General features: G+C 44.6%; 1 protein-coding gene and 1 non-coding gene across 4 annotated transcripts in view; one reads left to right on the top strand and one right to left on the bottom strand.

The window, feature by feature from the left end:
• Positions 1 to 16,437, bottom strand: part of ABCC4 (ATP binding cassette subfamily C member 4 (PEL blood group)) — a 283,152-nt gene that overhangs the window by 186,100 nt on the left and 80,615 nt on the right. For all 3 annotated transcript variants that reach the window (XM_074387539.1, XM_003928200.3, XM_074387538.1), the window contains 4 exons: positions 11,213 to 11,302; positions 9,621 to 9,784; positions 8,060 to 8,185; positions 5,609 to 5,858 (listed from right to left, as the gene is read on the bottom strand). In XM_074387539.1, the coding sequence (XP_074243640.1) occupies positions 5,609 to 5,858; positions 8,060 to 8,185; positions 9,621 to 9,784; positions 11,213 to 11,302 (630 nt within the window). The remainder of the gene's footprint in view (positions 1 to 5,608; positions 5,859 to 8,059; positions 8,186 to 9,620; positions 9,785 to 11,212; positions 11,303 to 16,437) is intronic.
• Positions 10,858 to 10,962, top strand: LOC120365852 (small nucleolar RNA U13). Its single transcript, XR_005580696.1, has one exon. It is a non-coding gene; the product is annotated as a small nucleolar RNA U13 (small nucleolar RNA).

Below are 16,437 nucleotides of genomic sequence, written 5' to 3'. Positions count from 1 at the left end.
CATCTCAAAAGGAAAAAAAAAAAAAAAAAGAGGTGATTAGGCCACTAAGGCAGAGCCCTCGTGAAGGGAATTAGCATGATGGTTAATTTTATGTGTCAGCTTAGCTAGGCCACAGTCCCCAGATATTTGGTCAAACATATCTGGATATCAATGGGAAAGTATTTTTCAGTTGAGATTAGCATTTAAATCTGCAGACTTTAAAGTCCTACATAATGTCAGTGGGCATCACCCAATGAGTTGAAGGCATTTAAGAGAAAAAAGACCTACAAAGAAAAGGGAATTCTGCCTCGAGACTGTCCTCCTCAGATTCAAGCTGCGTATCAGCTCTTCCCAGGGTCTCTGGCCTGCCAGCTGCCCTGCAGACTGTGGACTGACCTCACCTCCACAATTGCGTGAGACAATTTTATAAATCAGTCCACCAATCTCTCTCCACATGTATGTGCATGTGGGCCCTATCAGATCTGCTTCTCTGGAGAGCTCTGACTAACACAGATGGTTTTCTAAATAAGTGAGGCAAAACAGGAAATGACCTCCAGACATCAAGTCCAATCCCCTTATTTAGAGATAAGAAAACTGAGGCCCGGGGAGTTAGTGAGGACTCAAGGTACATGTCCCACCCCACCATACCACTGGTTGGGGCTGCTTTTTGTCCAGTTATTTCCTATGGCTGCCACACAGAAGTACAATCTGCATTCAGGTTATGCTGTGCATGTGGGGGTAAGAATGTGCACTTTTTTTTTTTTTTTTTTTTTTGAGATGGGGTCTCACTCTTGCTGCCCAGGCTAGACAGCAGTGACACAACCTCAGCTCACAGCAACCTCCACCTCCTGGGTTCAAGTGATTCTCATGCCTTAGCCTGCAGAGTAGCTGGGATTACAGATATGTGCCACCATCCCCAGTTACTTTTGTATTTTTAGTAGAGACGGGGTTTCATCATGCTGGTCAGGCTAGTCTCGAACTCCTGACCTCAAGTGATCCACGCACCTTGTACTCCCAAAGTGCTGCGATTACAGGGTGAGCCACCACACCCAGCTATACTTCTTTTTTTTTTCTTTTCTTTTTTTTTTTTTTTTTTGAGACGGAGTTTCGCCCTTGTTACCCAGGCTGGAGTGCAATGGCGCGATCTCGGCTCACCGCAACCTCCGCCCCCTGGGTTCAGGCAATTCTCCTGCCTCAGCCTCCTGAGTAGCTGGGATTACAGGCACGCGCCACCATGCCCAGCTAATTTTTTGTATTTTTAGTAGAGACGGGGTTTCACCATGTTGACCAGGATGGTCTCGATCTCTCGACCTCGTGATCCACCCGCCTCGGCCTCCCAAAGTGCTGAGATTACAGGCTTGAGCCACGGCGCCCGGCCCACCAGCTATACTTCTGAGACAGACAGACAGTCTGGGTAAAGTCCCAGATCAGCCTTTTATTAACTGAAAAGGTAGAGGTGCTATCTACCCTCCCCAGATTTCAGTTTCTTTATCTGTAATGTAGGAATGATTGATAGAGGAGTTACAGGAGTAAAAGGAACGAATATTCATAAGGCACTTGGCCCCCTGCTTGCTGCCTAGTAAGTACTCATCAGTTATTCCTATAAAGCTCCATGGTCTTAATCTTCACTTATCTTTAGTGGCCAGGAAGACAGACTAACTAATTAAACAAGTAAGACTGTTTCTATTTCTCTGCATGGCCCAAGGAAAGCTCACTTGTTTCACAGCCTGGAAGCTAGTCATGAGGGTTTTTTTTTTTTTTAGACAGAGTCTCACTCTGATGCCCAGGCTGCTAGAGTGCAGTGGCGCAATCTCAACTCACTGCAACCTCCGCTTTTTGGGTTCAAGCAAGCCTGAGCCTCCTGAAGAGCTGAGATTGCAGTCATACACCACCACACCCGAATATTTTTATATTTTTAGTAGAGACAGGATTTCGCCATGTTGGCCATGCTGGTCTTGAACTCGTGACCTCAAGTGATCTGCCCACCACGGCTTCCCAAAGTGCTGAGATTACAGGTATGAGCCACCGCATCCAGCCAGGAGGGTCTATGTTTAAAGTCAGACATGGCCCCTTCTTAGAGGAGCAGGTCTACCAAATCCAATCAGGTTTGAGATGCATATGGGACACAAATAATGAGGCAGAGACTCCGATCCAGTCCACTCTGAGAGAAATCCAGTTCCCCAAAGCTGAGGACCCTCACACCCACCTTGAACAAGGCCCGGTGTTCTGGGAATCCCCAACTTGAGTGCTTCCTCACTTGGCCTCCCTCTGGCTTCTAGCACAGGCTGGGCCCCCTTGGGTCTGTATTGGGCCCCAGCCTTTTCCTATGGTTGCTGCTTCTGTCCATCCAGCATTTGGTGCCCACTATGTGTCCATCAACACTGAGCTGCATGGTACTTGGCCTTGCTTAGCAGGAACAAAAGTACTGCCAAGCTCCTGGGACCTGGCTGGAGGGCTTAGTAGCATCTCTTTAAGTCAAAGACAGAAGGGTGGACACCTCAGCTACACAGAGCAAAAAGCCCCAAAGCAGGAACAGACGAGTCATGTGCTGGGAAACACACAACGTGGCCAGGTGAGCCCAACACCTAGAGTTCAAAAATATGACTCCACAGGAGACAGAGAACCTTTCAAGGTTTTTGGAATAAGACCAGATGAGTAAAAGAACACTGAAGGAAACACCCCACACCAGAGGATACGAAGGCAGCAACATAGGTGACGCAGTTTGGCTGTGTGTCCTCACCCAAATCTCGGCCTCCCAAAGTGCTGGGATTACAGGTTGTAACACCATAATTATGAACTATAATCCCCATAATCCTCACACGTCAAGGGTGGAACCCAGGGGAGGTAATTGGATCATGGGGGCGGTTCCCCCATGCTGTTCTAGTGATAGTGAGTTCTCCCAAAATCTGATGTCTTTATAAGCGTCTGGCATTTCCCCTGCTTGCACCACTTCTTCCTGCCGCCCCGTGAAGAAAGTGCCTGCTTCCCCTTCTGCCATGACTGTAAGTTTCCTGAGGTCTCCCAACTATGCTGAACTGTGAGTCAATTAAACCTCTTTCCTTTATAAATTGCCCAGTCTCAGGAAGATTTTTATAGCAGTAGGAAAACAGACCAGTATCATAGGCAACACAATGGTTAAGAAATCACGGTTCTGAAAGGAAAGTTATGTAAAGATAGGCAAACTCCTTAACCTATTACAGAAGCCAGTTTCATTCCCTGTAGAGTGGGGACACTAATTTTTGTCTCCTTCAGTTGTGAGGATAACATGAAATAACATGCAACAGCTTCCAGGAGCCCTGGTCCACCGTACACACACCAAGCACCTGCAATCAAAGTGAAGGGCCGTGACAGCAGTCACAGAATTACAGCAGCACAACACACATGTGGCGTTTCCATCTGAAAAATGTGTGGTGCACACTCAGAAAGATACTCTAGTCAAAGTATATTCCTAAGTTCTTTCTTTCAAGACACAAAGGCTACATTTAAAAAGTGTCACTGAGGCGGGGCATGGCGGCTCATGCCTGTATTCCCAGCACTTTGGGAGGCTGAAGTGGGTGGATCACGAGGTCAGGAGTTCAAGACCAGCCTGGCCAAGATGGTGAAACTCATTCTCTCCAAAAAACATAAAAAATCAGCCAAGTGTAGTGGCACACATCTGTAATTCCAGATACTCAGGAGGCTGAGGTGGAGAACTGCTTAAACACAGGAGGTGGAGGTTGCAGTGAGCCGAGACTGCACCACTGCACACCAGCCTGGGAGACAGAGCACTCTGTCTTAAAAAAAAAAAAAAAATGTTACTGAACTGCACGAACCGTCCCTTCACAGTGTTACCTGAAGGTGCTGTCAGAAAGAATGGGGATAAGAATTGGTCTGTTTAATAGGCAGTAGTTTTTATGGAATACACATTTGCTGATTAGTAGTGAGAGTCTGCCTAGGAATAGCCACTATGCTCCAGCCTGGGTAACACAGCAAGATGTCTTCTTTAAAAACAAACTTCATCATAAAAAATAATCTTAGCTTTTATGACAACACCCACCCTACTCTCTCCCAACCAGAAAAAAAAAAAAAAAAAAAAAATCACAGCCAATGTCAGCTAAGTTCACTAGTCTGTCCATGGGCATCCATCTCTGTTAAGAACCAGGAATAAAACAAAGCAGATTTTTTTATCAGCTCAACAGTCAAGTTCTTGCCAACCCCTCTCACAAAGTCAATTTATTTTAACTTTCAACCTATTTATAAACACACAAATACCTCAGCATACATTATGTGCCTGGACCTTACCTTGGTGATATAAATTATTTGCCCCTAGCAATTTAGTGACAGCTACTTAGGAAAAGGTGACGATGTATAAAGTGGATGCTATGGCTTGAATGAGCAAGGCTTTTCTAAATTCATAGGTTGGAACCTCACCCCAGTGTCAGTGTTAAGAGGTGGAGCCTTTAAGAGGTGATTAGGCCAGGGGAGGTGGCTCAGCCTATCACAGCACTTGGGAGGCAAGGCGGGCAGATCATCTGAGGTCGGGAGTTCGAGACCTGCCTGACCAACATGGAGAAACCCATCTCTACTAAAAATACAAAATTAGCCAGGCGTGGTGGCACATGCCTGTAATCCCAGCTCCTCGGGAGGCTAAGGCAGGACAATTGCTTGAACCCAGGAGGCAGAGGTTATGGTGAGCTGAGGTTGTGCCACTGCACTCCAGCCTGGGCGACAAGAGCAAAACTCTGTCTCAAAAAAAAAGAGGTGATCAGGCCACTAAGGCAGAGCCCTCGTGAAGGGAATTAGTGTCCTTACAGAAGCCTGGAGGGAACTAACCAGGCCCTTTTTGCCTTTCAGTTTCTCCCACGATGTGAGGACATAGAGGCCCATCCGGGAAGCAGAGAGCGATCCTCACCAGACACCAATGCCAGAGACTTGATCTTGGACACCCCAGCCTCTAGAACTGTGAGAAATAAATGTCTAATGTTTATAAATTAGCCAGTCTCAGGTATTTTGTTACAGTAGTACAAATGGAGCAAGGCAGTAGAAATCAACCAGTTGAAAGAAGCTTGTTAGAGATAGGTTCTTCAACAGTATGAAAAAAGTGAAAAGAGGACAGGAAAGAAATGGCAGAGATCCTAAAGGCATGCATAGAAATTAACAAGGAAAACATCCTTAGAAGAAAGAACTCATTTTTCAACAGGGATGGCTAAGTGAAGTTGAGGCTACTCTTCCTGATCAAGAAGTAGGGACTTCCAGCATGCTCTTTCCTTCCAGTCCACAGAAGAATCATACTCAACCCATACTCACTACTTATTCATTTGTGTTAACCTAAGAGATGAAATCTATTGGCTTTTCCTATTTAGACAGCTTAGACATTGTAATCACGCCTGCAGTTACCACCGGTACATCAAAAGCCCTGGGGCACTGCAGTTTACATTGCTGCCCATAAATGATCACAATTCTTGCACTGTTTTTAGTGCACTCTATCTAAGATAGATAAGGAAGTACATACAACATTTTGGAATGACAGCACATTTTGGTTATTAGAGAGTTGAAGGTCACTGAACTGCAAAACAGTGACACTAAACAAAAGAAGACATCGTTTTACTTCAAAGGCACCTACAGCTTTAAAATGGCACCTGCCACCAACCTGGATTCTTCGGATGCTGACGATTGCCTCTGACACCCTCTCAATGGCTGAGGGGAAGAAAAGGGTGACCGTCAGCCGCACAGCCCCATACAGCGTCACTGCCACAAAGACGTGACTGGCGGTGATCACGTTGCCAAGGAGCACATAGGTGGTGAAGGTCACAAACACAATGATTTTGCTTGCACTGAAAAACGAGGCCAAATTCATCCCTCTGAGGTAGGAACTTCTCAGAATCTTGGAAATCTCCTTCCTGGAAGAGAGTACAGGTTTTTTAAAAAGCAGTGACGTCAGCCAGGCAAAGCGGCTCATGCCTCCAATCCCAGCACTTTGGGAGCTGAGATAGATGGATCGTTTGAACCCAGGAGTCTGCAACCAGCCCGGGCAACAAGGTGAAACACCATCTCTGCAAAAAATACAAAAATTAGCTGGGTGTGGTAATGCATGCCTGTAGTCCCAGTTACTTGGGAGTCTGAGGTGGGAGGATCGCTTGAGCCTGGAGGTGGAGGTTGCAGTGAGCCAAGATCACCCCACTGCACTCCAGCCTGGGTAACCAGAGTGAGACCCTGTCTCAAAACAAAAACAAAACAACACAAAAAAAATCAAAGTCATGACTTCACGTGCCTCTGGCATGTGGCCCTTTCGAGGCAGTGGACATAGATGAAGGTAAACTGTCTCTTACATTAGGGAAACATGACAGCACATTCCCTGGGGACAGCTTCAAATCAAGGCCCACACAGACCAGTGAATAACCACTTCATTCAATGTGCAAAGCCATAGTCTGACATTCTGCATCAATCAGGCAGGGCTAGAAGAAGCATACAAACCAACTCATTCAGCAAGTTTTGTAAACACAAGTCCTATACCAGCCACCTTGCTGATGAGTGAGACACAGTTTGTCTCACAGTCTGGACACACTCCAGGAGCTCATGAACTCATGTGAGAAGAAAATAAGCAACTCCAAAATTGTGAGACCCCAAGATGCTAGACAGACGCGGCTAGTCCAGGGTGCCATGAGAGAAGAAGTAATCCAGGGTGCCATGAGAGAAGAAGTAACTCAAAGTGGTGGAGCCAGTGAGGGTCACATGCTGGCAGCAGTCAGGGAAGAGTGAAAGAAAGCACATCTGAAACACAGAAAGATCCATCTACAAAAGTGGAAGGGTTGGCCAGGCATGGTGGCTCACACCTGTAATCCCAGCACTTTGAGAGGCTGAGGTGGGTGGATCACCTGAGGTCAGGAGTTCAAAACCAGCCTGGCCAACATGGTGAACCCACATCCCTACTAAAAATACAGAAATTAGCTGGGCATGGTGGTACACACCTATAATCCCAGCACTTTGAGAGACTGAGGCAGGTGGATCACCTGAGGTCAGGAATTCAAGACCAGCCTGGCCAACATGGCAAAACCTCATCTCTACTAAAAATATAGAAATCAGCTGGGTATGGTGGCACACACCTGTAACTCCAGCTACTCGTGAGGCTGAGTCAGGAGAATCGCTTGAACCTGGGAGGTGGAGGTTGTAGGGAGCAGAGTTTGCACCACTGGACTCCAGCCTGGGCGACAGAGACTCTGACTCAAGGAAAAATGCAAAGGTGAGAGGTGGCCAGGAATTACCCAGGAAATCATAAGAAGTACCATGTGCTGAAATGCAACAACTAATCAAGTATTTATACCAAAGCCAAAAAACAAAACAAACTTTTTTTTAAAGATAGAGTTTTGCTCTTGTTGCCCAGGCTGGAGTACAATGGTGCAATCTCAGCTCACTGAAACCTCCACTTCCTACATTCAAGCGATTCTCCTGCTCAGCCTCTTGAGTAGCTGCGATTACAGGCATGCACCACCAAGCCCAGCAAATTTTTATATTTTTAGTAGAGATGGGGTTTCACCATGATGGCCAGGCTGCTCTCGAACTTCTGACCTCAGGCAATCCACCTGCCTTGGCCTCCCAAAGTGTTGGGATTACAGGCGTGACCACCGTGCCTGGCCCCCCAAAATTTCTAACAACACAAAGCAAACTAACAGTATTTCCATGCCTATTTGAAATGAAAAATACTGATTCATATAGTTTGGTCCAATATAGATATGTGCCATCTCTATAATCTGTCCATTTGGCTACATTAATATAAATTATAGTTTTATTTTAAACATCATTATTCTCAAATACTAATATCTTAGAATCATCGTTGTAGGGAATTGGGATATTCAGAAACATTTGGATTTTCACTTTTGTGTTAGTAAGAAGCATACATGCTTTTTGTTTTAAGAACATAGTGAATGGAAGATCAAGTGAAAATAATGTCCTCTGTGTTTCTACTTAACCCAGCTCCCACACATGGGGAGTGGGATCTATTGTACTAAACAACCCATAATGTGAAAACATAGTAAAAATTCTAAAACCATTGAACAAGAATAGCAAAGTACAAAAATTCGGTATAATGTATACAAAAACTTACCTTCTCAAATTGGTAATAAGATCTGAAAATGACTTTTCCCAGGCATACATTTTTATTATCCTTATGCCAGTTATAACTTCATTCATGGTCCTGATCCTGACGTCCGTGAAAGTTGCAGTTTTACTCCTAAAGGGGACAAGACATGGGAGATGAGCCCGAGCAATCACAGCCTGCCCTTATCAGCAGCAGGCACAGGCAGGGACCCATGTCACGTGGTTCCCTACAGCGCTTTTGCTTCCAACAACACAGACAGGTCCTACTCAAAATACAAATAGAAAAAGACTTCGATTAGGAAGTCAACAATCTATTCCAACTCAGTAAGTATTTTGGAGCATTTGCAATATCTGCTGAAGAAGACATGAAAATGAGTCAGATGTAATCTGTCCCCTTGAGGAGCTCACAGGTGCACAGGGAAGGCAGAAAAGCACCCGAACATGACGATAACACGGTGGGCGGAGCGTAATAACAAGGGAATGAAGTGCTGGGGAGCAGAAAAGAAAGCGCTGTTTGTCAACTCCACTGGGAAAGAGGAGAGCAAAAAAAAGCTTCAGAGGACCGGGAGCATTTGAAAGGGCCTCAAAGGACATGGAAATATTTCTCCAGATGGCAAAGAGGGGAAGTTCCAAGTGAAAAATACACCATAAGCAAGAGCATAAAACAAAGAAATGAATGCACACCTAACAGCGGCACATCTCCATCCAGCTGTCAACCTTCACAATGACTCATTTCCAATTCACTGGGACTTGCTTCATGCCTAAATTATTTTATCATCATTAACCTCTTGACCAACAGCTTTATTTCTCCCTCCCTTCCTTCCTTCCATACAGAATCTCCATAATCTTGGCTCACTGCATCCTCTGCCTCCTGGGTTCAAATGATTCTTGAGCCTGAGCCGCCCGAATAGCTGGAATTACAGGCATGTACCACCACACCCAGCTAATTTTTTAAATTTAGTAGAGACAGGGTTTCACCATGTTGGCCAGGCAGGTCTCAAACTCCTGGCCTCAGGATTACAGGCGTCAGCCACCACGACCAGCCAACAAACATATCCTAACACATATGCTACTAGGACTGTATAGGACTGTGTAATTTTATAAATATATCATTCAAATTTTTCTTGCCTTTGGGGAGCTTACAATTTAATGGATGTATTGAATTAAAAATAATACAGATGTATACACATGTAAAAGTAGCTCTACTACAAGCACGGTAAAGATGTATGCAGCTAGAGTGGAGCCTATGAAATATTTCAATGTATTATTCTTCATTATATGTTGAACTAACTTCTACATATGTGATTTCCACATAAGGACACTCTACTTATTGTGGCCACGGAGCCTGAATGCTGGCTGGGAGGAGCCAGTGAATACCTTCGCCTTTGCCCACTGAAGATTAGCCTTCAGCGTAAGGATGGAGGCCCCCTTGGCTAAGCCTGGAGAGCTGCACATATGCAAAGAAGAGATAATAAAAGGCATTTAGTTTGTTTCTGAACAAAAGCATTGGGAAGACTGTGGATGTTACCACATACATAGGGCATTTCTCACACCAGTATTTCTCTTACCTCAGTGATGAGAACAACTTCCCGAAACAGCTTTGCAAGGGCAGAAGGACAATTAGAACTGCCATCCCAGCAAGGCACGATATTCCTATCTCCATCCAGAGCAGGGCCGTCACTGCGATCGCCTGCAGTGGTCCTGCCCACAGGAAGTGTAAGAACACTGTCACCTTCAAAGAAAAAGACAGCGTTCTTAGGACTCTAGAAAAGCAGAATCAGTAAGAACGCAGTAGAGAAACGGTCCGCTGGGAAAGAACGGCAAGATCCTGAACAGAAATGACCACAGTGGGTTGACACCTGCTAAAGCGGAAAGCCAGGCACCCACCACAGATGAAGCCATGCTGGGGAAGCAAAGAGCAGGTCTGGGGGACTCGAAAGAGAATCTGACCAGTGGCATTAGAAGAAGATCTTGATCATGACTACGTCCCGGATGAGCTGAGCACTTTCCAGAACTCTCTGTCACAGAACTCAGCTCCCATATGCCCTGGGGCTCCCCAGTATCCCAAGAAAGCCTGTACTAGTGTGCCCACCACATACTCCAGTAATTTACTTGTGTATTTGTCTCCCTGACAGGCTGTGAGCTTCTTCAGAACCGAAACCAACTCTTATTCATCGTCCCTGACACTGAGCGAAGGCTTTTAGTTCACGTCTGATGAGTGAATAAATGGGGGGGCGGGGGGGGAGTGGCCGGGCATGGTGGCTCACACTTGCAATCTCAGCACATTGGGAGGCCAAGGAGGGAGGATCACCTGAGGTCAAGAGTTTGAGACCACCCTGGCCAACATGGTGAAACCTCATCTCTACTAAAAATACAAAAAAGAGGGAAAAAAAAAATTAGCCAGGCATGGAGGCACATGTCTATAATCCCAGCTACTCAGGAGGCTGAGGCAGGAGAATCACTTGAACCCAGGAGGCAGAGGTTACAGTGACCTGAGATAGTGTCACTGCACTCTAGCTTGGGCGACGGAGGGAGACTCCGTCTCAAAAAAAAAAAAAAAAAAAAAGGTGGTCTTAATGCAAAACAGATATGGCCAACAGCTAGAATGCCCTGGATAACATGATACCTCCACAAGGTAAATGTTAAAGAATGGACACTGGGCAGGTACGGTGGTTCATGCCTGTAACCCCAGCACTTTGGGAGGCCAAGGTGGGAGAATTGCTTGAGGCCAGAATTTTTAGACCAGCCTGTGCAACAAGGCAGGATTCCTTCTCTACAAAAAAAAAAAAAAGAAATTAGCCAGCAATCCTTTTGTAGTTCATGAGCCTGAAAATCGGGTGTTTACGCACATGTGTGAGACGTGCCACCCTTGAATTTTGTTATGACATCACCACGTTAGCCCATCTGACATGGAAATTCAAAAAAAGAGAAAGAAATTAGCTGGGTGTGGTGGTGTGCACCTGCAGTCCCTGCTAATCAGGAGGCTGAGGCAGGAGGATCACACATCACTCGAGCCCAGGAGTTCAAGGCTGCAGTGAACTATGATCCTGCCACTGCAATCCAGTGTGGGCAACAGAGTGAGCCCCTGTCTCCAGAAAGAATAAACAGAGCGGGAAGGGCGTTTAATGCAATGAAAAAGGATCCCTGACCTGCAGCTTACCTGATCAAACTTGTTCACATCATTGGACAGCAGATTGACTATCTGGCCTGTGGTTGTCTTCCCCATGGCCACATTACTAAGACGAAGTGCCTGAAATAAAAGAGGTAAGTCGAGAATTGTATTCATACAGGGATACTAAGTCAGGCTTAGGACACTGCAGACCTGAGGAAGTCTTGTGTGAGGTCAAGACCAGATAACTCAAGACAGCTGCTCTAAGGACCAGCATTTCTACCCGCCCCTCCGCTCCTCCCCCACCCCACTACAACCCCAGTGTCTTTAATGGTGGCAGTTGTGTCCTGCCAGGACCGCAAGGTGAAGAGTGGGAAGGAGAAGAAAAATCTCCCACCCCATTTAATGAATTCAGACATGTTCCCAAGTACAAAAGGACATAAGTTTCTACTTGAGAGCCAACCAAAGTAATTTTGAGCCAAATTAGAGAGGAGCAGGGAGGCTGTCAGAGGAACCAAATGAGAGGACATGGCCTACAAATCCGTACCAATCACTAATCCTCTGAACAACATTATTAAAACACACTGGGCCTTAGTCTCTTCACCTTGCCTGGATCACAGGGTTTCAATGTGATCAATGTGAAATGACAAATATTTATGGAGTTTCAACTATGTGGAAGACACCAGGAGCCCCAACAGATAAGTTGACACAGTCATGTTTTCTTGTCTTGGGAGACAGGGCTAGGTAGGTCCAGACACCTGTGATTCAACTGTGACTTGCACAGAGAACTGGGGACAGTTCCAACTGAGGGACACTGGGTGGGAGAGACCTTGAACGATGAAGAAGGGACTTTACGGAGGGAAGGGAAGGGTGCTGTGGGGGAGGCCTAGCTAGGACGTAAGTACAGAGAAGGGGGATGTGGCGGCTGCTGAACAAAGAACTGCCCAAACCTGGCTGAAGTAGGTGAACCTTAAAAAAGGCAATATGGAAGAGTATGTGTGGTTTTTCAAGTTAGAGGGAGAAACTGAAGGAAGATTAAACAGTACAAGTGATTGGCCAGGAGACTACTGGAAGAAGGAGAATGAGTTGCTGCTAGAATAATAGTCCAGGCAAGAGGCAACAAGACTGTCCACCAGGACTATGTAAATGGGGAAAGAAAGGACCAGAGTGAAAACATTTTTGAAAAGTTAAAAAATGGCCAGGCACAGTGGCTCACACCTGTAATCCCAGCACTTAGTGGGGGGAGGGGAGCAAAGGCAGATCACTTGAGGTCAGGAGTTCAAGACCAGCCTGGCCAACATGGTGAAACCCTGTCTCTACTAAATATACAAAAATTAGCCAGGCATGGTGGTATGCACCTATTATCCCAGCTACTCGGGAGGCTAAGGCAGAAAAATCACTTGAATCCAGGAGGCAGGGGTTGCAGTGAACCGAGATTGCACCACTGCACTCCAGCCTGGGCAACAGAGTGAGACTCTGTCTCAAAAAAAAAAAGAAAAAGAAAAATTTAAAAATTGCTATTATGCAAATATAAGTGAATCAACAATATAAAGAGAAGAAAAGGTGGGGGTAAGGGAGAAGAAGAGAGGGAAGGAGACCAGCCTGCCCCTGCAGGAAAAAAACAGAACCTAACGTGACTTAGTGACTACAAACTACCTGTAAATACTTACACAGCCAGTCTTACGTACAAAAATGTTAATTCCACATGCAGAGAGTACACCACGTTTTTTAAAGCATGTAAATTTAATTCCTAATTTTAAGATAATAAAAGCAAAATGTCAACAGCAAACTAAGCCTAAACTGACCATTCTCAAGAAATCTGAAATCAACTGTCCCCAACTTGAACTATCATCCACAGACTGTGTCTGCTGCCAACAATGAGGATTAAAGATGGCACAGATGTCAATCTGTGAAAAAGACAAAGTTCCTATGGCTGCACCAGGCAGCCTACCTGTAATTCATGTATTACTGCGACCAGGTGTAGAGGTAGAGTAAGGCTGGGCAGATACTTGGGTTGTAACAGAAGTTAACCTAAATGAACGATAACTCTACAGTCAATGCAGAAATTAGGAGTCTGCTGAAACAAAATCGGGCATACTCCAGATAGGATTAAAAAAAAAATCATGAAGTGCCATGAATATTACCTTTATTTATTTATTTATTTTTGAGATGGGAGTCTTGCTCTGTCGCTGAGGCTGGAGTGCAGTGGCGTGATGTCGGCTCACTGCAACCTCCGCCTCCCAAGTTCAAGCAATTGTCCTGCCTCAGCCTCCTGAGCAGCTAGGACTGTGTGCACCACAGGTGTGCACCACCACACCCAGCAAATTTTTGTATTTTTAGTAGAGACAGGGTTTTACCATATTGGCCAGGCTGGTCTTGAACTCCTGACCTCATGATCCACCCACCTTGGCCTCCCAAAGTGCTGGGATTACGGGCGTGAGCCACCGTGCCTGGCCACCATGAATATTATTAATGAGGAAGACACAGCTAACAAGCAAACTGCCAGGCTTCTGCTTCCAACCATGAGGGAGGACTTATCCTCCCTTGGCAACTGCAACATGGGGTGAAACATATGACACAGCTGTTCTCAGGCACTGGACTGCAGGTAACACAGGGCTGTGAGCCTCAAGAAACGGGAAATATAAGTGGTGGTCTGGGACTGACCTGGCTTTCTGCCTGGGGACATTTTCTGCTCAAGAAGAACTGCAGTTTCACTGGGCTGTGGAGGAAGAAATGGTTGTTCTAAGTTGTAGAAGCGTCTGGAATCTGTGAGCCTGAGTAACAGAGAGTTTGCCCCAGAAGTTTCAATAGGGATTTACCCAGGGTAAATCCACAGCTTCCCTGTCCATAAGCAGGGCCAGACTCCATGAGGCCTAAGAAAGCAGCAGCTATGGGGCTGAATGCCGACTGAAGATTCTGGAGGTCATGCAGTAGGAGATGCCGCCCAATGAGAGGAAGGAAATCTCTGCTGGGGCCTCAGGCATTCAACTGAGACACCAGGAAGGCTATGTCTTAGTAATAAAGATCTCACCCTAGACTAACTGCTGTGCACTCGGAATTAGTTCAAAATGGAGCTACCTGACCTATGATTAGCTGATTGACAGACAGACAGATGGATTCAATGCTAAAGGGCCCAATCTGCCAGGAATTTAACTACCTACATGAACAAAACTCAATGCTCTTTAATCCAGACTCCCTATAGTGTATTGATCATCATGTTCAACATAGTAAAACAATTATTAGATATGCAAGGAAACAATAAAATGTGACGTGTAATCAAAGGAGGGAAATGGCAATAGAAATAGACCCTGAAACTATCTAGATTTTGGAATTGGTAAACAACAATTATGAAACATCCCCTATAAAATGTCAAACAGTCAAAGAAAAATGCAGTTATAACAAGTAGATGTAATTTTAGGAGCGAGATAGATAATGCCGAAAAGAACCAAATGGAAATTCTCAAACTGAAAAAGTAACATCTGAAATGAAAAGGTAATTAGCTATCATTAATAGCAGATACTTTCCATTGATTTAGTCCCAGAGGCACTAACCGTTTCTTCTTTAGTTTACAATCTGAACTCTGAAGAACAAACAGGAAAAAAAAAGAATTAAGAAAAAGAACAAAGACTGACGGTCTGTAAGGAAGAATATTAAGCAATGAAATATTCATGTAATTGAAGTCCTAGAAGAAGAAGAAATAGGGAAGAAAAAAGTATTTGAGCAAATAAAGACTAGAATTTTACCAAAGTTGGTAGTAAATATTAATTTATATAATTAAGAATCTTAGCAAGTTCAATGAAGGACAAAAACAGAGAGATCTATACCTAGACATACATTACACACAGAGAAACAACAAACAACCAGCAACTGACACACCAGCAACAATGAAAACAAGAAGACAACAGAACAATATTTACAATGCTGAAAGAAAGACCAAAAAAAAAAAAAAAAAAAAAAAAAAAAAGCTGGCCAGGTGCAGTAGCTCATGCCTATATTCCCAGCACTTTGGGAGGTTGAGGTGGGTTGATCACTTAAGCCCAGGACTTCGAGACCAGCCTGGCCAACATGGTGAGACCTCGCCTCTAATAAAAATACAAAAATCAGCCAGGCATGGTGGTGGGCACCTGTAATTCCAGCCACTTGCGGCGGGAGGAGGGAGTCAGGCAGGAGAATCACTGGAACCTGGGAGGTCGAGGTTGCAGTGGCCAAGATCACACCACTGCACTCCAGCCTGGGTGACACAGTGAGACTCTGACTCAAAAAAAAAAAAAAAAAAAAAAAATCTGTCAACCCAAATTCTATAACCAATAAAAAATGTCCTTTAAAATATGTAAAATTACAACATTTTCAGATAAAGGCTGAGAAACTTTATCAGCAATAAACCTGAAGTATAAAAAAAAAAAAATGTAAAGAATATTTTTCAAGTTAAAAGGAGACAATATCAGATGGAAACTCAGATCTACAGAAAGAATAAAGAGAAACCAAAATGACAAATGTGAGTAAATATAAAAGACAGGCCAGGCATGGTGGGTCATACCTGTTGTCCCAACAGTTTGGGAGGCTGAGGCAAGCAGATTGCTTGAGCTCAGGAGTTCGAGACCAACCTAGGCATCATGGCAAAACCCCATCTCCACAAAAAAAACAAAAATTCTCTGGGCGTGGTGCCACACCCTTGTAGATCCAGATACTCGGGGAGGGGGGGGGGGTGGGCACTGAGGTGGGAGAATCACGGGAACCCGGGAAGTGGAAGCTGCAGTGAGCCAAGGTCATACCACTGCACTCCAGCCTGGGTAGAAGGGCAAGACCTTGTCTTAAAAAAAAAAAAAAAAAAAAGACAAATGACTAAATGACTTTGAAAAACAACTACCTGCTTAAAGCAAAAATGGTAATCGTGCATTTTGGACACAGAAGGAAAATACGCGACAATGGTACAAAAGATGAACAGAATTTTACTATTGCATACTTCTAACCTTTAAGGTAAAATAGGCCTTATGCTGGGCCATCAATAAATTTCAATCAACAACTGAACACAAAAATGTTAAACAGAATGTATTCTGGTGACACAGAATTAAATTGCAGATCAACGATAAGATATCTAACAACTCAAAATATCTGGATATTAACAACATATTTCTAAATAAGCATGAGTCAAAGTGACATCTTAAACGAAATCTGAACTATTTTAAAGTAAATGATAATGATAATTTGTGAGATATAGCTAAAGCAAGTCTTAGAGGAAACTTTTGGCTTTGCTTATTTCACATTTAAAAAGAAGG

The sequence above is a fragment of the Saimiri boliviensis genome, chromosome 16 (genome assembly GCF_048565385.1).
Source record: "Saimiri boliviensis isolate mSaiBol1 chromosome 16, mSaiBol1.pri, whole genome shotgun sequence".
Taxonomy (NCBI): Eukaryota; Metazoa; Chordata; class Mammalia; order Primates; family Cebidae; genus Saimiri; species Saimiri boliviensis.
This window is presented reverse-complemented; position numbering and strand designations above follow the sequence as displayed.